The 25159-nt window shown below is 40.3% G+C and overlaps 2 protein-coding genes and 1 pseudogene across 3 annotated transcripts in view; 1 reads left to right on the forward strand and 2 right to left on the reverse strand.

The window, feature by feature from the left end:
- Positions 1 to 2229: 2229 nt before the first annotated feature.
- On the reverse strand, positions 2230 to 15935 carry LOC309605409 (putative olfactory receptor 5AK3). Its single transcript, XM_082341259.1, is given in 4 exon segments — positions 2230 to 3546; positions 3549 to 4273; positions 10617 to 10681; positions 15856 to 15935. Coding segments are annotated over 3 exon segments (933 nt in total). The 5' UTR covers positions 10622 to 10681; positions 15856 to 15935; the 3' UTR covers positions 2230 to 3343.
- Positions 12740 to 15578, forward strand: LOC309605447 (mediator of RNA polymerase II transcription subunit 28 pseudogene; annotated as a pseudogene). Its single transcript has one exon. The product of its transcript is annotated as a mediator of RNA polymerase II transcription subunit 28 pseudogene (transcript).
- Positions 15936 to 20944: 5009 nt separating the features above from the next.
- Positions 20945 to 25159, reverse strand: part of LOC309605458 (fatty acid desaturase 2-like protein FADS2B) — a 29349-nt gene continuing 25134 nt past the window's right edge. Inside the window, exon 7 of the mRNA XM_082341332.1 lies at positions 20945 to 24337. Within this exon, the coding sequence (XP_082197458.1) occupies positions 24208 to 24337 (130 nt within the window). The 3' untranslated portion in view covers positions 20945 to 24207. The remainder of the gene's footprint in view (positions 24338 to 25159) is intronic.

Here is a 25159-nt window from a genome sequence, read left to right on the forward strand (position 1 = left end):
GTATTTTTTACTGATTTTTTCCTATAATTGATATCTAGTCTCATAGCATTGTGGTAGGAAAAGATACTTGATACGATTTCAATTTTCTTAAATTTACCAAGGCTTGATTTGAGACCCAAGATATGACCTATCCTGGAGAATGTTCCATGAGCACTTGAGAAGAAAGTGTATTCTGTTGTTTTTGGATGGAATGTCCTATAAATATCAATTAAGTCCATCTTGTTTAATGTATCATTTAAAGCTTATGTTTCCTTATTTATTTTCATTTTGGATGACCTGTCCATTGGTGAAAGTGGGGTGTTAAATTCCCCTAGTATGATTGTGTTACCCTTTTATGGCTGTTAGCATTTGCCTTATGTATTGAGGTGCTCCTATGTTGGGTGCATAAATATTTACAATTGTTATATCTTCTTCTTGGATTGATCCCTTGATCATTATGTAGTGTCCTTGTCTCTTTTAATAGTCTCTGCTTTAAAGTCTATTTTGTCTGATATGAGTATTGCTACTCCAGCTTTCTTTTGATTTCCATTTGCATGGAATATCTTTTTCCATCCCCTTACTTTCAGTCTGTATGTGTCCCTAGGTCTGAAGTGGATCTCTTGTAGACAGCATATATATGGGTCTTGTTTTTGTATCCATTCAGCCAGTCTATGTCTTTTGGTGAGAGCATTTAATCCATTTACATTTAAGGTAATTATCAATATATATGTTCCTATTACCATTTTCTTAATTGTTTTGGGTTTGTTATTGTAGGTCTTTTCCTTCTCTTGTGTTTCCTGCCTAGAGAAGTTCATTTAGCATTTGTTGTAAAGCTGGTTTGGTGGTGCTGAATTCTCTTAGCTTTTGCTTGCCTGTAAAGGTTTTTATTTCTCCGTCAAATGTGAATGAGATCCTTGCTGGGTAGAGTAATCTTGGTTGTAGGTTCTTCCCCTTTATCACTTCAAATATGTCCTGCCACTCCCTTCTGGCTTGGAGAGTTTCTGCTGAAAGGTCAACTGTTAACCTTATGGGGATTCCCTAGTATGTTATTTGTTGTTTTTCCCTTGCTGCTTTTAATATTTTTTCTTTGTATTTAATTTTTGATAGTTTGATTAATATGTGTCTTGGCGTGTTTCTCCTTGGATTTATCCTGTATGGGACTCTCTGTGCTTCCTGGACTTGATTAACTCTTTCCTTTCCTATATTAGGGAAGTTTTCAACTATAATCTCTTCAAATATTTTCTCAGTCCCTTTCTTTTTCTCTTCTTCTTCTGGGACCCCTATTATTCGAAAGTTGGTGTGTTTAATGTTGTCCCAGAGGTCTCTGAGACTGTCCTCAATTCCTTTCATTTATTTTTCTTTATTCTGCTCTGCAGTAGTTATTTCCACTATTTTATCTTCCAGGTCACTTATCCGTTCTTCTGCCTCAGTTATTCTGCTATTGATCTCTTCTAGAGCATTTTAAATTTCATTTATTGTGTTGTTTATCACTGTTTGTTTGCTCTTTAGTTCTTCTAGGTCCTTGTTAAATGTTCCTTGTATTTTCTCCATTCTATTTCCAAGATTTTGGATCATCTTTACTATCATTATTCTGAATTCTTTTTCAGGTAGACTGCCTATTTCCTCTTCATTTGTTGGGTCTGGTGGGTTTTTACCCTGCTCCTTCGTCTGCTGTATGTTTCTCTGTCTTCTCATTTTGCTTAACTTACTGTGTTTGGGGTCTCCTTTTCTCACGCTGCAGGTTCATAGTTCCTGTTGTTTTTGGTGTCTACCCCCACTGGCTAACGTTGGTTCAGTTGGTTGTGTAGGCTTCCTGGTGGAGGGGACTAGTGCCTGTGTTTTGGTGGATGAGGCTGGATCTTGTCATTCTGGTGGGCAGGTCTACGTCTGGTGGTGTGTTTTGGGGTGTCTGTGGCCTTATTATGTTTTTAGGCAGTCTCTCTAATGGGTGGGGTTGTGTTCCTGTCTTGCTAGTTTTTTGGCATAGGGTGTCCAGCACTGGAGCTTGCTGGTCATTGAGTGGAGCTGGGTCTTGGTGTTGAGATGGAGATCGCTGGGAGATTTTCACCGTTTGATATTGCATAGAGCTGGGAGGTCTCTTGTGGACCAGTGTCCCAAACTTGGCTCTCCCCCTCAGAGGCACAGCCCTGATGCCTGGCTGGAGCACCAACACCTTGTCATCCACACAGCTCAGTATAAAAGGGAGGAAAAAAAGAAAGAAAGAAAGAAAGAAGATATAATTAAATTAAATTGAATTAAATTAAATTAAAAAGTTATTAAAATAAAAAAATATTAAAAAAATTTTTTTAAAAAGTAATAAAAAAAAAGAAGACAGCAACCAAACCAAAAAACAAATCCACCAATGATAACAAGCGCTAAAAACTATACTAAAAAAACCAAACAAAAAACAAAACAAAAAAAAAACGGACAGAGAGAACCTTAGGACAAATGGTAAAAGCAAAGCTATACAGACAAAATCACACACAGAAGCATATACATACACACTCACAAAAAAAGAAAAAGGGAAAAAATATATATATTGTTGCTCCCAAAGTCCAACTCCTCAATTTGGGATGATTCGTTGTCTATTCAGGTATTCCACAGATGCAGGGTACATCAAGTTGATTGAAGAGATTTAATCCGCCACTCCTGAGGCTGCTGGGAGAGATTTCCCTTTCTCTTCCTTTGTTCGCACAGCTCCTGGGGTTCAGCTTTGGATTTGGCCCCGCCTCTGCATGTAGGTCGCCTGAGGGCATCTGTTCTTCACCCAGGCAGGACGGGGTTAAAGGAGCAGCTGATTCGGGGGCTCTGGCTCACTCAGGCCAGGGGGAGGGAGGGGTACGGATGCGGGGCGAGCCTGCGGCAGCAGAGGCCAGCGTGACATTGCACCAGCCTGAGGCGCGCCGTGTGTTCTCCCAGGGAAGTCGTCCCTGGATCACAGGACCCTGGAGGAGCCTCCTTCTTGACAATTTAGGGAACTTCTTTAAATGAACAGGAAATCATAAACTTCAATTTTCAAATTGATTACATACAAAATTGGGTTTTCTAGTCTTTAAAAATATATCTGAAATATATTTGAAATAACTATATACTTTGTCAAGTCTACACATACTTAATATTTTAAATAATCTCAATAAAGCCCCTTTTGATGGGTAGTATGGGATATGTTTCTCAAACTAAATCCATGAGAAAATTAGTCCTATGAGACATTACTATATTTCTTGCATTCGAAGAAATTATCTGTTGAAGGAGGTAACACTGGTTTAAGATGTGAATGTATTGCCTATTTCAGAAATATTAAATAGTGGTCAAACATCTCTACTGGATGCTTTGATGTGCTGAATTTTAACAATTTGGGTCTAATCTAGAAGAATTTTTTCCTTATCACCTTTAGAGCTTCTTTTACCTCCTTATTTCTCAAACTGTAGATCAGGGGGTTCAACATGGGAATCACAATGCCATAAAATACAGAGGCCACTTTCATATTCTCCTGGGAATTATTAGAATGAGACTGTAAGTACATGTAAGAGAGGGCTCCATAGAAAATGGTGACAGCTGTCAGGTGGAGAAGGCTTTTTTCCTTCCTGCAGTAGAAGACATCTTTAGGATGGCAGCTATGATGTTCTCCCAGGAAAAGATGATGACCAACACAGCAAAAATTAAGTTAAATCCGACAAAGACAACAAGTAGCATGATGTTGTTGTCAATTTTGGAGCATGAAAGGGCAAGAACTGGAGGAACATCGCAGAAAAAGTGATTGATGGTACTACCCTTGCAGAAGACCAGTGAAAATGTAAAACCTGTGTGCACAGAAGCATTTATTGAGCCCATTACATATGAACCAGCTACCAACTGGATGCATACTCTTTGCGCCATGACGATGGGATAGCGAAATAGGTTACAGATGGCCACATAACAGTCCACTGCCATAGCAGCCAGGAGGTAAGAGTCACTGGTTGCAAATGTTGCATAAACCAATAATTGCATGACACAACCCTTGAATGATATTGATTTGTTTTCTACTATGAAGTTTTGCAGCATCTTGGGAGTGACAGCAGAGGTATAACAGATGCCAACAAAAGCCAACTGTTGTAGGAAACTGTACATGGGGGTTTGGAGTCTGGAATCTGTCTTGATGAGTAGGATCATTCCAACAGTACCCACCACAGAGGTCCCATAGATGACTAGAAATACAGTGAACAGGACATACCGAGACTTGTGTCGGTCTCCGAATCCCAGGAGAAAGAATTCAGTCACTTCAGTGCTATTTCTTTGTGTCATGAGTACTGAAAGTCTAGAAAGGACCAAGAGGGGGACCAAGAAAAGGAAATCTTTATGACTTCTTGAATAGAAAAGTTTACGTTCCAGTCACCTTTTTTGAATTAGATTTTCATGGCAAGCACTCATGACAGGGTTTATTGCTTTCAAAGTATTTCTTCTATATTCTTGATAAGAAACCACCACATAAACAGTGACACGTTAGCCATTGACTCATTTCCAAAATAAGTAAGATTTCATAGAAGAAGACTGATTTCTAATATGTGTGATTCTAAGAAACATAGACTAACATACGTTTCCAATATATTATACAAGCATCTATATTTGCTTAAACCAATATTCAAATGTGATTTTGTACCTTTTCAACAACCTATAGTTTTTCTCAGTCATTTATCATTTTAATCTCGGTCAAGTTCCTGAAGTTAGTAGCATTAATTAGAGGAAGTTTCTGAGGTTTGTTTATGATCCATATGTGTATAAAGGTTTCAGAGTATCTCTAAACTATTATCCTTAGTATGCAACTCCCTTCCTCACAAGCCATATATATAATATATATATAAATGTGTGTATATTTATGCATTTATATATTTCTGAGAGATAGTCTTGCATTTCCCATTCCTTTGTTTTTCTTTTTAGTTATAGCCTAGCTGCAGGACAAATCATCTTGCAATAATTTTATTAACATATAATGAGAGCTTATTTTAAATTATAGATCTCTTTATTTTCCACTTTGAGTTATACTACCCCTGTACCTGGTACAGCTGAGTTGTTTTTGTCCATAATTTTTCATATTCTGCAAACCCTCAAACTCCCCTATTCTAGTGCCTTTACTCTTAAACACCATTCTATATTGCTGAGCACTGCTCATTGTGGAGTAATGTATCATGGACCTTTGCTATGGCAGAAATTGACTTGCTGCTCATCAATAGATCTTTCTTCTGGACACAGAGTTAGAGCACACTGCCAACCAAACTGTCTTAAGTGTGGCCATGGTACCATGTTCTGCCAATGGAACACGGGCAAATGGAATGAATGCTACTTCTAGGCCTGGACCAGCTCCTCCCCGCTCCCCTCAGACTGGAAGCATATGACTTTCTGCTCCCTTTCTACCTCATCTGTTGGCTGGACACTGACATTCATGGAAACTTCGGAAGCCATGTGTTAGGGCTGCCGGATAAAATAAAGGACATCCAGTTAAATTTGAATTGTGGGTAAACAACGGGGTAATTTTTTAGTATAAGTATAATCTAAACATTGCATGGGAAATACTTATATATTAAAAAATTACTGTCTATTTGAAACTCGCGTTTAACTGAGACTCCTGTATTTTTATTTGCTAAATCACGCAACCCTACCTGCGTTGCTTATTGCATTCTCCTTCACGCTGTGTTCCTGAATGACTGTGCAGAGCAGTCACTCTGCCAGCAGCCCCTCTTCTCCACTAGATTTTATGTGATTGAAAACTTCTGTTGTGATAAGTCACTGAGATTTGGGGATTTTTTTATCATGACAGCTAATGTTATTTTGATCAACTCTCATTGCAGTCATGCTTTTGATTATTCATGAGTGATTTTTAATCTTCTAATACATAGTAATTTGGAATACTGCTTAGGTAAGACTGAGTCTTGTGAGTTGTGAGTCTCTTTATGGTTTAGAAAGCGTTATTTTGCTAAAAAGAAAGCATAACTGATACATTTCAATGTCTTTTTTTTATTCTCTATGTTTTGTCTTCTGGGGCATTAAAAGAAATTAAGCATTTAAAGTAAAGTTCTCTAAACCTAACCATCATGAATGCAAATGACAACTAATTCTATGTGAGGATGTGGCTGCAAAATAACAGGATCAATTTTATAGGCAGTATCGCCCCCAAAATATTGATTAATATTTCACCAGAAATTTCACATTTTAATGAATATTGTCAAATTCAATATGCTTTGGATGCTGAATATTTAATACCAGTGACAACACCTTTAACAAAATAGTTTTTGAGAATTCTCCTTTGGTAATTGCTTTTAGAATCTGAAATCCATCTTCTTGAACATAAACCCACAGTGGAAATTTTTGTTCCTTGAGGGGTAATTCAAAACAAGTGAGAAGGTGGGAAGAATTACTTTTGAAAATTGCCTTCATCCTTCTGCTCCAGGCTGTATAATATAAAAGATAATGAGAAAACCAGACTGCACAAGACACCTGAAAATGCTTGGTAAAATATAACAAACACTATTGTAAAGTCATACTGAGCTCAGAAGCAAATAAGAAAAATGCCGGGCACTGAAGACTGAAAAGGAACCTGCAAACCAGAGCTGTGGTCGTGAGATGGTGCTGAGGCTGTCACAAGGACTTCTGTCATTACATTAAACATAGATCTTTGGTTTAAAGACCTCAGTGGGGGATGGGAAACTATGCCTTGGATATGCAGAGTGTAGAGTATAGATGGACCCAAATATAGAATTTTAGTAATGATGGCTTACAAAAAAATCACCTTGATGGAAAAAGAGCTTCTGTTTTGGCCAAAAAAGAGTCCTACATGAGTATTTGTAACTACCACACTGAATTCACATGGGTTTGGAGTTTATAAATTTATATTACTATGTAAGAAATTAACAGAACATTGTGCTGGGTTGTGAATATCTTTGCTATCTAGCAGAAACAAAGTAAGATCATGAGTAGGAATATAACAAGAATCCAAATTACCTTAAGATTCCTGCAGGTAAAATCAGTAAAAATAATATTATAATTCAAAAAATAAAAAAATACAAAGAAAAAAGTTATCCTGAACAAAACTTAGCAGAAACAACAAATAGCAGAACTGAATAACATAGGGTTTGGGATACTGGAATTATCAGGTACAGAATATAGAATAGATTTTTTATTATTTAAAGAAATTTAAAAATGAAAATAAGAGCAAGGGAAAAAGACTATCAAAGATTATCAAAAGAATTATAGAAGAGTATTATAGATTTCCTAAAAAAATAGTCATTGAAAGGAAAGACTCAGTAGGTGTGTTAAACAACAAATTAGAAATAGCAGAGAGAATTGGTGAGCTGGAAGACATATATGAAGAAAATCCCTAGAATATGGGACAAACTGACAAGGAGATGGAAACTATGTGAGAAAAGTTAAGAAGTGTGGAAGTTAGGGCTTCCCTGTTGGCACAGTGGTTAAGAATCCACCTGCCAATGCAGGGGACATGGGTTCGAGCCCTAGTCCGGGAAGATCCCACATGCCGCAGAGCAACTAAGCCCGTGCGCCACAACTACTGAGCCTGTGCTCTAGAGCCCACGAGCGACAACTACTGAGCCCGCATGCCTAGAGCCTGTGCTCCGCAACAAGAGAAGCCACTGCAATGAGAAGCACGCACACCGCAACGAAGAGTAGCCCCCGCTCGCCGCAACTATAGAAAGCCTGCACACAGCAACGAAGACCCAATGCAGCCAGAAATAAATAAATAAAATAAATAAATTTATATTAAAAAGAAGAAATGTGGAAGTTAGAATAGAATGCATAAAATTAGCATGTCAGAAAGAAAGAGAATGTTTTAGGAAATGATGGCTGAGAAGTTTTGAGAACTGACAAAAGATAAAAAAATTTGGAAAGTATGAAGACTCTCAAGCAGAATAAATAAAAATTGTCCACATCTAGAAATACCATTGTGAAAAAAAGTCATACAATAGAAGAAAACAGAAGATCATAAAAGCAGTCAGAGAGAAGGGAATAACAGTCTGAAAAAACAGACTTCCCAACAGTTACAATAAAGCCCAGAAGAGAGCAGGATAAGGTTCTTAAAGTGCTGACAGAAAACAACCACAGTCTAGAATTGTACACCTACATATCAATTATACAAAGTTGGGGGGGGCAAAAGCATCACTATGTTGTTTTAATGCCAGAAATATTTATCCTGAGTCTAATCATGATGAAGCAACCTGAAAAAATCCAGATGATGGGAAATTCTACAAATCAACTGGCTTGGACACCTAAAAAATTGTCAATTTCATAAAAGACAAACCAAAAACAAAACTGGGAACTGTTTTAGATTTTAAAGGACTAGAAAGATATTATAACTAAATTTAATACACAATCCTTGATTGATTCTTAATCTGATAAGAAAATATCTACAAAAGATATTGTTGGGACAAGTAGGGGAATTTAAATAATGAGTACATAATAGACAATGTTATTTTATCAATATTAAATTCCTTTGGTGTGAAAAAGATAAAGCTAAATGAAAAGAAAAAGAAAAAAAAAGAATTGGTTAATCTAGGTGAAGTGCTTACCAATGTTTCTTATACTATCATTTTAACTGTTATGAAGGTTTTATGTTAAAAAATACGAAGTTAGTGAAAAACATGAATAAAATAAAACATTTTCATGCAAGAACAAATGGAGTTTGCCATCTATAGTTGTGCACTTAAGGTGCTTCTAAAGACTGTTGTTCAGAAGAGAGGAATGTGATCTCTGAACGAAGTCTCAGAAGCAAGAAGAAATGGTGAGCTTAGAAGCTGGTAAACACATGGGAAATAACATATTGGGATAAACAGAGGCTGTATTAAATATTGATAATATTGTCTATGGGGAAGTGATAATTAAAAATATCAGCTAACACTAACACATTATACTGGAGTCTTCATTAAATTGACTGCTCTAAAATTCTTGTACTTTTACTTAGATGTATGTATTTTCAAAAATTAAAAAGATAACAATGAAATATTTTTAAGTTTAGGGGAATAAATGGACTTTTAAAATCAATCAATCTAAACATAATAAGGAAGATAAAGAGAATAGTAGGAAAAACCAAGACAAATAGAAATCACCTGAGAAGGCATAAATAAATCCAAATGAATTAATACGGTGAATAAATATAAATGAACTAAACTCATCATTAACATGCAAAGATTGTGAAATTGGATTTTATAAATATAAATCAAACCATGTGATATAATAGACAAAGACTAAAAAGACACTAAACAACTAATGATTAAATAAATAATGGCATAGAGAAGAATATCATGCGTTAGTGAAAATGAATTCACAAGAGCTACACTTCTCAACCCAAATCTTAAAAACATAATGTTGAGGGAAAGAGCTTATTGATTAATTATAGCACAGTATAATATCGGACCTTCACCGGTATTGGTGATATTTTATATTTGGTGGTTACATGTGTTCGTTGTATATTCTGTATGCCTTTTTATAATTATTAAATATTTTTGTACATACTTACACCCCCAAATTGCCTTTAAAGCACAGGTTACAGACATACCATCTCTCAGCAAGTCAAAATGCTGCCAGTTTTACTAAATCAAAGCCACACCTCCTTTACTAGACATTAGAGAAACAAGGGTATTACCATTTTAAGGGTTAAAAGAGGTCAATTCAATCCAAAGGAAAAATAGAGCATCCCAGTTATTAAAAACAATGTTCAGAGACTAAGAGACTTCTAAAATGGTGAATAAGTTGCATCCACGGTCCTCAAGTTCAATTGTTAATGGTGATTCTCTGTGATAAAAGTCAGAGTTAATCATATCCAAGAGGAGATACAAACCAAATGCTGTTTGACTTTAGTTCAGGGAATGATCTCATCTTGTTAGAGGATCTAGAAATCTTCCCTGAAATAAGTAGTTTTAAAACTGGTACTAGAAACAGGTTTGAGATTATATAAGCTAGAGATGTGAACAACCAGTGAAGGTAACTCCAAACAAAGGAAGTACTTTGGATAGAAGCACGTGAACGTTGCCCCATAAACTAAGGGCAAGAGGCAACAGGGACTCGTGTTATATACAATTAAGGAGTGTAGCAGCAGTTTGTATATAAAATCACAACAGACTTTTCTTGTACCTCTTTCAGTGATATTCTTTCCCCCCCCAGCTTTACTGGGATATAATTGACATGTAACATGTAAGTTTAAGGTGTGTAATGTGATGATTTGATACACACATATACTGCTAAATATTTACAATAAGGTTAGTTAACACATCCTTCACCTCACATTACTCCCATGTTGTTGTTATGGTGAGAAAGTTTAAAATCCACTCTAACAGCAACTTTCAAGTTCATGATACAGAATTGCTAACTATAGTCACTATGTTGTACCTTAGATCCCCAGAACTCATTCTTCTTATAATTGGAAGTTTGTGCCCTTTGACCAGCATTTCCTCCACCTCTAGCCCCTGGCAACCACTGTTCTACTGAAAGATATTCTTAAGTAAGGTAAATTTTGAGTCTAGACCTTACCTCTCCTTTTCCCAGAAGTGTTAACTGGTAACTAAGATGAAGTATTTCCGTTGCAAAACTTTCACCGAGCATTGACAATATTCGAGGCATTGTTTTAAGAACTGATGTCCAAAGTGTTCCCAACTCACCCCATCAGCAGATCCTGCTACTCTGTTTCCACTCCTGATTTTCTGGAGGAGGATTCTTCTGCAGCCTGCAAAGAATCACAGATAAAATTCCTGTTGTATTTCTCTAACAAATAGACTTGGATTTTCCTTTCAGACACTACAGCAAGCGTCCGCTTAGAAAAATACGAGTTACTTTTTAACTAAGTCCTATTTATGTTAGAATATCCCTTTCTACACTTGTAGCAAGGTGATATTTTGCTTTTGCTACAAATACGGGGTTTATTTTTGAGGGCTGTGGGACTAAGACCCATTCTCATGAGAGTCTCAGACACTGGGGACTGAGTTGAGTGTACCGTATTGAGCTTCCCAGTTGAGAACATTAAAAACATTTTTTCTTTCAAGTTTCTGTCCTCTTGGGACTTTGCATTTGTTTACTTCCATGAGTTTGGGGACCATCTGTTCCAAACTGGAGCTGATCTTAGATTGTGAAAACCTGGTTTTGCATCCTGGATCTTCAACTTACTATAAATCTCAGTTTCTCCATTTGTACAATTGGGCTAATGATACTAGACTTGGCTGCCTCAGTGGTGCTGGAAGATCACGTGAGGAATGCATATGTCTTTTGAACTGTGAAGGGCATTGCCATGAAAGGGATTATCAGGATTATTCCTGTTAGAAGACTTCTTCAAATCTGGGTCCCCCTCTTTCTTCTTTCCCTGGTGCAGCTGTCCTCATTGTCAGATACCTAAAGGACTCTTGGAGCTTTACCTAGCCAGGACCCTCAACTTAAGCTCTGTCCCCAACATCATCAAAGACATTCACATGCCTCAGTTTATCAACATGATTAACTACCTGCCTCACTTTATTAACCCCGTGGTGGCTATTAGAAGAAAGCTCACAGGCATTACCCTATGGTTCTAGACCATCATTTTAGAGAGCTCTTTATATGTTCTCCTTGAGCTCAATCACAGAGTGATTCTACAGAATTCAAATCCCTTCTCCACCAGGCAGTAGATGCCCTGGCAGGGACTCTGGCTGAACAACAAAAGGTTGTTATAACTTCATATTTTATTGCCTCCTCTTCTTATATTTGGTGATCTGCCAGTATTAAATGGCTGTCTTCCTTCATCTTTTTCCTAGGAGGATTGGCAAGGTGATAGGCTGTATGGCACAGGAGTTTTTAAAGCATGAACTCTCAGAGTCATTCTGTCTGTGTCCAAAGCCTGGCTCTATCACCCGTTAACCTAGTGAATATGGGCAAGTTACTGAACCTCTTGGAGACTTTGGACTTTTGGTTTTGTGGGTTTAAGGATTAACATTAAATTAAATTAAATTACATTAAATTATTTAATCCATGTTTATTGACGTGCTCAAGAGACTTGGATCTGTTGCCTGAATATCTACCAAGTAGCAGGCATTATACTAGTTGCAATTTGATTGGCCAAATCCTGACTGTACTAAAAGAATAATTTACACTGAACCTTCTAGTGGTGACCAGCGTCACTTACCATGCTTCACTCCCATCAACTGTCGCACCATATCTTGATCATTTGGCTGCTCTTGCACCAAGGGTTAGAGCATGCCAAGACGGAATTAATGCTCTCAATCCAAATATGAATGAAGTCTATAATTTCCTTCCATTGGCCATATTTGGGCTTCTCAAAGTGGTCTTTGTTTGAATGCCTCTCTAAAGCCCAGTTAATTCTACTTCTCTTTCATACGCTCCCTACTTTCCATCTCCATAGCCATTGCCTTAGTTCATACCTTTGCTACTTCGGCTCAGTATCACAAGAGTAACTCCCTAATTGACCTCCCATTCGCTACTCTCATCTTCCACAAATCCAATCTTTCTTTTTTTTTTTTTTAACATCTTTATTGGAGTATAATTGCTTTACAATGGTGTGTTAGTTTCTGCTTTATAACAAAGTGAATCAGTTATACATATACATATAACCCCATGTCTCTTCCCTCTTGCGTCTCCCTCCCTCCCACCCTCCCTATCCCACCCTCCTATCCCACCCCTCTAGGTGGTCACAAAGCACCGAGCTGATCTCCCTGTGCTATGCAGCTGCTTCCCACTAGCTATCTATTTTACATTTGGTAGTGTATATATGTCCATGCCACTCTCTCACTTTGTCCCAGCTTCCCCTTCCCCTTCCCCATATCCTAAGTCCATTCTCTAGTAGGTCTGCGTCTTTATTCCCGTCTTGCCCTTAGGTGCTTAATGACCATTTTTCTTTTTTTTTAGATTCCATATATATATGTTAGCATACTGTATTTGTTTTTCTTTCTGACTTACTTCACTCTGTATGACAGTCTCTAGGTCCATCCACCTCACTACAAATAACTCAATTTCATTTCTCTTTATGGCTAATATTCCATTGTATATATGTGCCACATCTTCTTTATCCATTCGTCTGTTGATGGACACTTAGGTTGCTTCCATGTCCTGGCTATTGTAAATAGAGCTGCAATGAACACTGTGGTACATGACTCTTTTTGAATTATGGTTTTCTCAGGGTATATGCCCAGTAGTGGGATTGCTGGGTCGTATGGTAGTTCTATTTTTAGTTTTTTAAGGAACCTCCATACTGTTCTCCATAGTGGCTGTATCAATTTACATTCCCACCAACAGTGCAAGAGGGTTCCCTTTTCTCCACACCCTCTCCAGCATTTGTTTGTAGCACAAATCCAATCTTTCTTAAGAGCACATCTGGTGATGCATCTTCTCTCACTAAATTCCTTCCATGACTCCTCATTCTTTTAGGATAAAGTTCAGACTCGTTGGCTCAGCACAGAAGGCCCCTCACAATTTGCCCACTAGGCTCTGAGGATCTGGCAGTGAATAAGAGATAAATTCTTGACCCTCAAGAAGTGTACATTCTGGTAGGGGAGATAAATGAAATACTACTGAAATTATTAATAAAAACTTTGAGGGCGTGTTTAAGGGTACCCAGACCCATAGGTACAAGATAATCCATTTAGCTTTGAAAACTATTAGAATATCTGAGCTAGATGAAAACTTAACCATCATCTTAACTCTCTCATTTAATTTACCCATGAGAAGTCCAAGGCACAGAGACCAAAGCCCAGTAGGTATTATTGCCAGTGTTTTCTTATTCTAGAAGAGCACATGATTCCTTCTTAGAGTCTTGATTATTGTTACCTCTTTTTTTTTAACATTTGAATGTTGATGTCAATTTCAGATATAAAATTGGTATTTTTTGTTATGTTTTTAAAAAGAGTCCTTATATTTTATATACATATTGAAATATTTATGGATGAAACGATATAATATCTAGGAAGTGACTGAAAAGAATCAGGTGAGGGGAATGGAAGGTGTCATAGAAAACAAGATTGGTTATGAGTTAAGAGTTATGGATTTTTAGAAATGGGGGCTCTGCTGGGAGGTATGTTCTCTGCGCAGCCACCTGGACCCCCGCCACCGCCGCGGGGGCTTCTTCAGGCCACACCAGGCATTCCAAGAACTTCTCACAGTACCTTGGTGGATGAGTTGGCGTCATCTTTCGAGCCTTGTTTTGCTTCTCTGGTGAGTCAGGATTATGTCAATAGTACAGATCAGGAAGAAATTCCAACCGGTGTTGATCAGTGTATCCAGAAATTTCTAGATATTGTGAGACAGACAGTATGTTTTTTCCTACCAAAAAGATTGCAGTTACCTGTTCAGAAACCAGAGCAAGTTATCAAAGAGGATGTCTCGGAACTGAGGAATGAATTACAGCGCAAGGATGCTCTGGTTCAGAAGCACTTCACAAAACGGAGACACTGGCAACAGGTGCTGGAGGACATCAACATGCAGCCCAAAAAGCCAGCCGACATCCCTCAGGGTTCCCTGGCCTACCTCGAGCAGGCGTCTGCAAATATCCCTGCACCGATGAAGCAAACCTGAGGAAAAGCCACCTGAAAATGAGCTGGTGGCTGACTCAGTCCAGACACAGTCTTGCCAAACATCACTTCTTATAGACATGACATTCTGGGAGAACTCTTTGCCAGAGAATGAGATGATTTTAGTTTTGTGCTCTCACCTAAAAATGTCCACCTATTTTCATAAGCGTTATTTCTGGAGTACTTTATAAAATGCTTATTGCTTTAGTAAACCAAGCGTATTGTCTGTCTTTAGCAAAGTTTAAGACTGTTAGTGTGATGCTTTTTACAGATTCCTTTTTATGTTTTTGGTTTTTGTGTTTTTTTCTGCTTGTTTTTATCTTTATTTTTTTATGACTGTTAATCTCTGTGTTTCCAGTTTTAGATTAGTTTGTATGATCTGAGGGGAAAAGCTTGTATGATCTGATCTGCATATCAAAGGATGAGGATTTTGGTTGTAGGCCTTTTATGATAATTTACCCCTCAGTGGCAGTATATAAAAATATGTAAATTTGCTTGTTTTTCGCAACTTTGAACTACCTCAAGAAGAGGAATCTAATGCAACAATTAACACTTCCAGAACCTCAGAATGTGGATATTTTGTAAACAGGTTGGAAGAGGATTATAATATCGTAGGTTAGTGTAGTAACTGTTACTGTACTGTAGTAATCTAGTGCTATAGCAATCCAGTAGTATCCTTAAGTTAATGTTGACTTTTATTGGGGATAAGTTTATATTTTTTGTAGTGTTTACTTACTTTTTCTGGGGGGGGGTGGTAGGAGCAGTGATATGCTAAGTGATATTCATTTATGCAATAATCAGTTTAACTAACGGAGAGGACCCTACTCTCAATAGGGGCATAGGTGAAATATGAGGGTTAAAGCTTGCTGTGATAATCTCTGAGCTTTGTTTATTTGTTCTGCTATTTGGAGCAGATTTTTCCATTAATGAAGGTTCTTGCTAATGGATGGTGTTGATTCCAAGGGACTGAGGCCTTGAGGTGGGAGGCTGGCTGCGGGGTGCATGGGAGACGTGGTGTTTGGGAAGCTTTTTTACCCTCTGTCGGTCGCACAGGACACCTCAGATTGTCTGTTGAACCGCTGTTGAGAAATACAAACCGGCATTGTACCTGGTCTGCTGTTGAGAAATACAAACCAGCACTGTGCCTGGTCTCCTTGCATGAGGCTTTCCTTTCTCTGTTGTTTACATTCCCTCATTAGATTACACCCCTTCACCCTCAACGAGTGCAGCACTGTTTCCTGAACAGGCAGTAATTCTGTGACTCAGTGTCTTGGCTCGCTTTTCTTCCAGCCTTGAAGGTCCCGCCCCACCCACCTTGACATCCACTTGGGTTCCTGTCTGGCCTGGACGCTACCTGGTCTCTGCAGCCTCCAAACGCCCTCTCCATCGTATTCACAGGACACAGGACTTCTTGTCTCTTCTGCCAGCCTTGCTTGGTTCTCTCTCTGGGGTTAGTGATCTGTCTCTTTGTTCCTCATGAGAAGTAGGCATTATTCCCCTCTGAATATACAGGGACCACTTATTAATTTTTATACATAATAACTTAGTACTTATTTTTGTTTGTGTGCGTGTGTGTATGGGACACAGCTGGAGGCCAACGAATTCCCTCAAGCAGAGTATATAGTTAAACAAAGCTTTTAAAAGTTGTTTTTAATCACATTATCTGATTTCAAGGTTGTTAACCTGGTCATCTCGTGCCAATCAGAAGCTCTGATTGGCAGCTTTAGATTTCTTGATTAAAAACCTAACTAAATGGATTACATTTTAGGCATTCTTTCAGTAATGAAGAGGTTCTTAGTGAAAAGTTCAGGAACTATTATATTTGGTGCTTAGTAAAAATACTTTGAATTAATGTGTGCACCAGTTATTGTCATTTCTTTACTAAATTCAAAAGTTTTCTGCCAAATAAACATTTCACTTAAAAAAAAAAAAGAATTATGGAAACTAAGTGATGGTTACATGGAGGTTCATTATAGAAACCTTTTACTTTTGCCTTTGGAAAATTTTCCATAATAAAAATTTAAAAAAAGAGCATGAGAATCCTTTGGTACAGGTTCTCTGGGTTCCATCCCAGCTCCTGGGGTCCTTCTCAGGAGACATCAGCCTATATGTCTCCAACTGAGTCTGCAGAAAGTTTTGCAGACCCTCCTGAAAAGGGGGGCCATGCCTCCTCTGGTGGGTTCACGTCCAAGAGGCATGAAAACAAACAAACAAACCAATCCCAGGAGGTAAAACCAAAAAAAGGACCAGAAGATGAAGGAGGAACCCCAAAGATGATGTTTGTCCCGGCTGGGCAGTGGCAGTGCCTTCTTTGTGCCAGCGCCTAAGCAGTACTTGGCTATGCAGACAGCCATCCTGGTTCTAGTACTGCCTCCATTACCTACCAGCTGTGTGACTTTGGGCAAATTACTTAACTTCTCTGTGCCTCTGTTTCCTCACCTATAAAACGGGGATAAGAGTACCAATTTTTTGTGAGGATTATGTGTTAATGCCTGGCATGGAGTAAGTGCTAAATAAATGTTAGCTGTTGTTGCTATTATTATTATTATTGCCTGAGCTTCCGAACAATCAGTGGCAAAGTGCATGTGGGGTAAAGAGCAGCACGAGAAAATGCATCTCACTCCAAGGTCCTCACCATCCGCAGCACAGCGACCAACACAAAGGCTCCGACTGCTGCTGATGTGACATATGCTGAAGTCCCCAGGTTGGAGAGGGGTGCTGTGCTAAAGGGTGGGAAGCAGAGGGTTTCTCCCCACTGCGGGCCCACCAGGACCTCCCCGGGGAGACGGGGCTCACTGGGTGTGTGGCTACCAGCAGCCCCCAGGGGGAGACGGACTTCCTAGGATGGGCCAGGGGGTCCTGCCCAAAGGCCCGGCACCAACCTGGGCTGGACAGGTTTCCGAGGGCTGAAGACGGCGGTGGAGGAGCAGCGGGGACGCCGTGGAAGAGGCTCCTTCCCTTCCAGCTCGGCCACTGGCAGCCGCAGGTTCTGGGCCCGGTGGGTGGGGCCAGCGGGGAGGCGGTTCTCAGGCAGGAACCGGTCCAGGTCCACGTACTGCAGGTGGAAAGTCTCGCCGTCTCCGCGGAAGGCCTGGTGCCGGACGCGCAGCACGAGGGAGGCCGAGCTGGCCACGGTGCTGGCTGCCGCAGCCGGCTCTTCCCCCGGCTTTTCCTTCCCCTTCTCCTTATCAGGGAGCGCCTCGCGCGGCGGTAGGGGTGGTTCTCCATCAGCTTCTCCAGGACCAGTGAGAAGGAACCAGCCAGGCCTCTTCCCCCAGCGGCGCATCCCAGCCTCAGGCCTGACCCAGCCTGCGGCGCCCCAGGCAGCTTCTTTCAGCCATGCGCATCTTGCGACCGGAAATGGGCAGCTACTGCGCAGGCGCCTCGCGGCCCCCTTCCCCGCCTCCTCCCCTCCCCCACCTCTCCCGTGCCCCTTGTGTAGGACGCAGCCCTGGTCATCTTAATTTTATCTTTCTATTAAATTTATATGAGTCTTGTCTTAATAAAATCGCCAGCCCTTTGAGGGGGAAACACTGGCGTCTCCATAGTGCATGTGCCTGCAGTGCCCTTTAGCCACAATATAAGGTTCTCCGTCGTTACTTGTTGGATTCTCTGAAGCTGGACGTTCCGAAGTCCTCCAAACTTTCCTCCATCGGATAGTGCTGGTGGCTTTGCCCTCGGAAATTCCAGCTAGGCCTGGACCTGGTACCCTCTGCAGGACGACTTTGAGACGTGTTTGGTGGCTTGAAGAGGAAAAAAAAGCAGTCCTTGAAGAACAGGTATTTACTGAACAGGCACTCAGGGCAGCTTTGGTGCTGGAGATATAACACAAATCAGTCCAAAACCACTGCTCTCAAGGAGCTGATGTTATTTTCCCATCCTCCTTACACTTTATGAACAAGGATATACTTAAATTCATTCATTCATTTGCCAAGCACTCTTCCGGGTTTCTGTGTTAAAACATATTCCAATGAGTTGAGATAACAAATAAATGATTTTGGATGGTGCTGAATACTGTGAAGTAAATAAAACAGGTTAATGCTTAGGGAATGATAGGCAATCGTGGTGAGGGAGGGAACAGGGATTCTGTGCATAAATTGCATTGAATGGAAGGTGACCAAAATAATAAATAGGTACCCCTCATGCAGATATCTGGGAGATTCCAGGCAGCTAGGGCATCGAGTTCAAAGGTGCTTATGAGGAAAGAAGACAGGAAGCAATGAGAACAGTTAGGCAGCTAATGCAGTAGCCCATGAAAGCTGACCTGTGCCAGGCAAGGTACTGACACTTTAACACATATTGTGTTTTTATTAACCCAAATAATTCCTTGTATTTCATTTATTATCTATGAATAAAGGAGGTAATCTCTAGAAAGGAAGGACCAAGCTCATGATCAGAGAGTATGATAGGAGTAGATGTGTAACTATTAAGAGAACCTAAGTCCAGGGCTCTTGCCACTGTACTCTCATGGCTAGAAACTCCCCGTTGTGGTTTAGGGCAGCCTCACTCTCTTATCTCTTCAGCTCTGCCTAGTCCTTTCCCAATAAATCATGTGTCAGAATGAAAATTCTTTTGGTGTGAGTCAGTGTTTGGGTTTGTCCCAATGAGATGGAGAACCAAGGCACTCTTCTTTTTCTTTCATAAATTTATTTATTTTATTTATTTACTTTTGGCTGCGTTGGGCCTTCACTGCTGCGCGCAGGCTCTGCTCGTCGTTGCGGTATGTGGGCTTCTCATCGTGGTGTCTTCTCTTGTTGTGGAGCAGGGGCTCTAGGCGCGTGGGCTTCAGCAGTTCTGGCTCGCGGGCTCTAGAGCGCGGGCCCAGTAGTTGTGGCGCATGGGCTTAGTTGCTCCGTGGCATGTGGGATCCTCCGGGACCATGGATGGAACCCGTGTCCCCTGCATTGGCAGGCGGATTCTTAACCACTGCACCACCAGGGAAGTCCCCCAAGTCACTCTTGTGCAGCCTTTCTCAACTGACTGAGCAAAGGGTTCCTAATTACAGGCTTTAACAATTCCGTCCACTTAGGCACTTAGGTGTTTTTTGTTTTTGTTTTTTGTCTCCATATGGAACAGAGAGCATCAGAATGACAGCTGGATTCTAGGCAGCAATTACCAGGACTTTTTGGAAAGCTTGTCATGAGAAGATAGGTTAACTAATTATTCATTAAAACATTTATTGAATACCAAGTCAATGCCAAACATTGGACTGGGGCTGGTGATAAAATGGTGAATAACAGCATACAGGTTCACTGCCCTCATGGAGTTTTAGTCTAGTGGGTGTACAGGCAGAAATAAGTTGTATTAGTGAGGTGCACAGGGCATAAGAGCTTGTAAAGGGAGAATTAACCTGGTCAGTTAAATCTGAGAAGATTTCCCAGAGAAAACTATGCTTGTACAAATAATAGAAAATTATTCTTATTATTTTTTATTGAAGTATAGTTGATTCAGAATATTATATTAGTTTCAGGTGTACATCATAGTGCTTAAATATTTTTACAGTTCATACTCCATTAAAAGTTATTGCAAGATAATGGCTATAATTCCCTGTGGTATACAATTTATCCTTGTTGCTTATCTAGAAAATTATGGTTGAATGCCTCTGAAAAGCCAAGGCAAAACACACTGAAGCTGAAGCGATGGTGAGGAAAAAACCTGGCACACTATTCCGTAGTCGTACAGGCTTCCTGCTTTGTTCTTTGAACAGAAGGTTGTTCCTGCCTCTGGGCCTTTGCACTTGCTTCTGATGATTCTGGTCATCAGGATCTCATGGCAGAGGCTCCTTCATATTCTTCTCCTGGTCACTTTTCTATGAGCCCCTTATTTAAACTAGTCCCTGCTTATCACTCTCTCACAACACAACACCCTTTGTTTTCTTCATATGTAGTGATCTTGTTTTTTCTTCCATTTATTTCTTTATCGACTGTTTTTTTTCTCACTGGATTGTAAGCTCCAAGAGCCTGGGCTCCTGCAACTCTTGTTCACATCACCTGGCCCAAGTTTGAGACACGGTAGGTGCTCAGTAAATGTTGCCAAATGAAAGAGAATGATGAAGATAAATATATATCAATAATTGAAAAATAATGAAGGATAAGTGTATGCACAAGAAGGTTTGTTCTGTTTTGAGTTAATAATTTATTTTGCAGAAAGTTAACAATGTTATATGCCCTTCACATAGCAAAATTCCCTTCAAGATTCCCTTAAAGATGAATCTGCTACACAATTCTTTATTGAAGAGGAGAAATGCACTTGTAGTTTGCATAATCTGAGATTTATTTTTTAAAATAAGCCCCAGGAAATTTACTTTGAAGCACATAAAAAAAGATAGATTAATGGAGAGAGAGATACCCCTTCATTTCTCCCTGCCTCCTTCCTCCTTCCCTCCCTCCTGTCTTCCCTCCCTCCCTGCCTCCCTCCCTCCCTTCCTCCCTCCCTCCTTTCTTCCCTCCTTCCCTCCCTTCTTTCCTCCCTCCCTCCTTCCCTCTCTCTCTCGCTTCTTCCCTCCTTTCCTCCCTCCCTCCCTCCATTCCTTCCTTCCTAGCTTTGTTCCTTCCGCACATCTTTGTTGAGTGTCTCTATCATGTCAGGCAGTCTCTACTCTCATGGATATTGCAGGTTATAGTGGAAAACAAATTAATTAAGGAATCACACAAATGGATATAAAATTATCCCTGTAGTGATTACTACAAAGTGTATCACAGGAGGCCTTGACTTAATAGGGAAGCTTCCCTAGGAGTGTTATCAAGCAAAGGGCTCGCTGCTCGATGCACATAGAAGCCAATGCTATGGCACTGGCTTTTGAGAAAAGAGCTTTATTTTGAGGCCAGCCGACAAGGAGACAGGAGGCAGGGCTCAAATCTATCTCTGCCATCTGAGGGTTCGGTCAAATTTTATGAGTTAGTGGAGGATGGGTTGGTATGCAGAAATGCCGGTGGGGCAGGTTTTGATTAGTGAGCTTTGGAACTTGGCCATTTATGGTAAGATATGGTAGGAGGCTTCAACATGGGATCTTCTAGGACAATGGACCCTTCTCTTCTGAAAGGATTCTGATGTTCAAGTTCCAGTCATGTCCTGATCCTTTGGGTCCCTGGGGATGGTGGTGGGGACTTTGGTTCTGGGTGTTATTTGAGGTCAAAAATATTCTCCTTTGTGTGCTTTGGCTGCCTGACTTGCAGTTTTGTTCTGTTGTCTCTGAAAAAACTCAGTATCTTGTTAGAAAGAAGATAGGTCTAGTTTGGGCTTGTTCTGCGGTTACAGGATTGCAGGTGATTGGCAACTAACCAGGTGAGAAGGAGAGAGGGCAGGGAGGGTGACAGAGCAGTTCAGACACTGGATTCAGGAGCAAAGACCCTGAAGCAGAAGAGTGTGTGAGACTTGAAAGAAGCCATTGGGGCTAAAGCAGAGGGAGCAAGTGGTACAAGGTGGGGCAGGGTGCATGGGGGAGGGCCAATGCTGGTAGTCTGTTGGCAACCACCAAGTTTCATCTTTATTCCAAGAACCATGGGAATCCATTGAAGAATTTCAGGTAGAGCTGTAATATAACTCTCACGAGTCACTTTGTTTAAAGAGACAGAAGTCTGGCCAATTAAGCCATCTTTATTCATGTGGCCAGAGAGCAGAGGGCAGAAATGATCTGCAGGATTGACCGTCTAAATTCTAACTCAGCGCTCAGTGATCTGGGAAGTTGTGAAAGTAACAGGCCTTGGTTCTTCTCCTCTGAGAATCTTATTGAATAAGCTGTTAAAGAACAAAAATTCAACCAGGGAAACTGGAAGATTTAATTAGCTTTATTCAATGATTCATGAATTGGACAGTATCCCAGTGAGTAAAGGAAGGAGGCTCTGAGGGGTTATACGAATGGAAAGTTTTTATAGGAAGAAGGGAGGGGCAAGGAAGCCATTAGCAAAGTATTTTTAGGCCAAACACCCTCATTTTTTGGGGGAGAGAGAGGGAATGGCAAGAGTTTTATCATGCAGATTGCCTCTTGTTCATCTGGGCAGGGGAGGGCAGGGATGGAGAGAGACCACGTGACAGATTACCTCCTCTGTGCTGACCAGAAAATTCCACACTAGTTAATTAAGATTACATTTCTGGGGAAGGTTGAAACTGCAGTTAAGTCAGATATTGTAGAGGTTTGGTTTCATGGGCTTTAGCACAAGTGACACTTCTTGGGCTTATGGTTTTCTCTTTAACACATGCCCATATGTGTCATGTTTCTGGATAGGTGTAATAAGCATCCATCCAGAGGGCTGCGGATTTCTTCAAGGCTCTGTGGGAGGAGCAAACAAAATCATCAGTAGGTGAGACTGTCATGTCAAAGGAGCTACTTCATGGAACATTTGCTCTTTTGCTTAATTCAGGGCAACATTGTCATCTTCAGCTGTATCTGAAAGATGTCTTTCTTTCTTGCCCAGTGGAGGGAGTCCGATACACTGAATTATTTTTTAGAAGGTGAGTTCACCTTTTCTATATGAAGGAGATTGAGTTTTTCTTTCATTTTATTCTCTTCTGTACTCCAAAGCATCACTTATCCTTTTCTCTAGTGTTAAAAGAAAAAGCTCCTCTGAATCTCTGTAAGATAAAGCATATACCTGTAAGCCAACCCATCCTGTATCCACTTACCCTTCCTATTTTATAACGTGAAAGATATTTTTCTAGGCTCTGGTGATACCGCAATGAATAGGAGAGATGTGAGTCTTGTCCACATGGAGTTCCTGGTCTAGCTTGGGAGACACATATTACATAGTTTATTACCCAATATAGTATTTAATCATGATTGTGATAAAGGTCAGAAATGAAGAGAACCAGGCGCTGTAAGAACAAGTGACAGGTTTAGTCTTGGGGGCAAGGGAAGACTAAGATGAGGAAAAGACCTTTGAGGTGAGCTTTGGAGAGTGAATGGAAATTGACAAGGTGACAGGAGGGGAGGTGGCAGGTTGGAAGAATATTCTAGGTGGAAGAAAAGATGACCAAGGCTATGATATGGCAAGGGGCAGGGAGTTATGTAGCAACTGAAGGGAGGCTAGATATCTGGAGGGCAGAAAAGAAGGAGGGCAGTGGTAGAAAGCCTGAAAATGGAACACTATTCAGGGATCAGATCAGACCAGGCCTGGCCTTGCTGGCGTATTTAAGATACTGCTTTTTTTTCTTTTTCCTAATCCCCAAAGAAAAAATTATTCAACCAAGGTCACTGGCTGTTCATTTGACCAGCACAATGTTCTCTAAGGAACTATGAATGCTTCAGGATGAGTATGGATTTGCAGTTCCTTCAGGTCTCTCCAGTGTTGGACAGTCACCCCTGCCCGATCCACACACTTACGTCCCACTGGACCCTGCAGACATCTTAGTTTGCAACCCTGGACCAGATGATTTGAGAGTCCCTCCGACCACTTAAGTTCTAAAGCATGTCAAGGCTCTTTGGGGGATACAAGACAAATAATACACAACCCTGGTTTATAAGAAGCTTGAAATTTAGTAGGACAACAAGGCATTTTCACTAAGAAGTACCTGGAAGGCAGTAGGTAAATGGTAGGAATTACTATTATCATTTCTGTTGTTGCTGTTGTTCCCTGTAGAGTCTCACGTCCATGCTGGGCATACGGATGTTGCTTAATAAATAATTGTTGGGTGAATGATGCATAAGCCAGTGAACAGTCTGGGGACCAGCAGTGAAGGGAAATGAGAACTGTGAGTTGAGAGACTGTCATTACCTGCCAGTGTCTCCAAATGCCTTCAACAAGGGCTTATTCACATACTGCAGCCCGTGCTTCGCACACAGTGACCTCACCAGAGGTGCCACCTTGTGATAATTATGGCACGGCATTGTGGGGAACAGACTAGGGAAACAGAGAGAAGAGATATAAAGCTTAGACCTAAAGAGAAACCCAGAGTTTTCTTTCCCCATTATAAAATAAAATTATATCAGCCATGCAGACCCAACCTTGAACTTGCACGATACTTTTGTTCTGGGAAGTTAAGGAACCTGATGGAGCACTCATCTCTTAGCCCTCTGCAAGCCCTGTGGGTGGCAAATGTTTAGGCAGAACTAAGAGAATACATATTAGCTCCATCAGTAGGTTTCGTTTTGACCAGATCAAATTTAAGTATAGGGTTTTCTACCATTTTGAACGACCCAGAGAGCTGGAGATATCAACCCCCCTACCCCACCCCTGCTAATCTCCATCTTTATCTTTGTCTCTGTCTCTCTAACTTCTGCACCATGAATAGATGAATATTCAATAAGTTCTAATCATGGTATATAGCTAAAAGTCCCAGGAAAGGAATAAGAAGTGAGGAGAGATGGGTTTTTATCCAAGGTTTTCACTAATCAGCCAGATGACTGTCTTGGGTTTTAACCTCTTCTTTGATAAACTATAAATAATAATCCTTCTTTTGTTTGGCTGAAATTTTCAAGGACTAACATGAGAAAAAGAATGAGAAAACCCCTTGAACAAATATAAGGTCTCTTTCCTTCTTTGACTATCATAGACATGGCTTAGACAAAGAGAATGTGGAAAGTCTCTCCCCTGAATATTCTGGAGAAATTGACTCTCAAAATATTATCATTTTCTCTTTCTTTCAGGCATATCTCCCTAACTGACCCATTGGTAAAGTATTTCCAGATCCCATCTAGAAACTGCAGCAGGGACTCCACTTCA

This window comes from Balaenoptera borealis (genome assembly GCF_965194805.1).
Source record: "Balaenoptera borealis genome assembly, chromosome: 11".
Classification (NCBI taxonomy): Eukaryota; Metazoa; Chordata; class Mammalia; order Artiodactyla; family Balaenopteridae; genus Balaenoptera; species Balaenoptera borealis.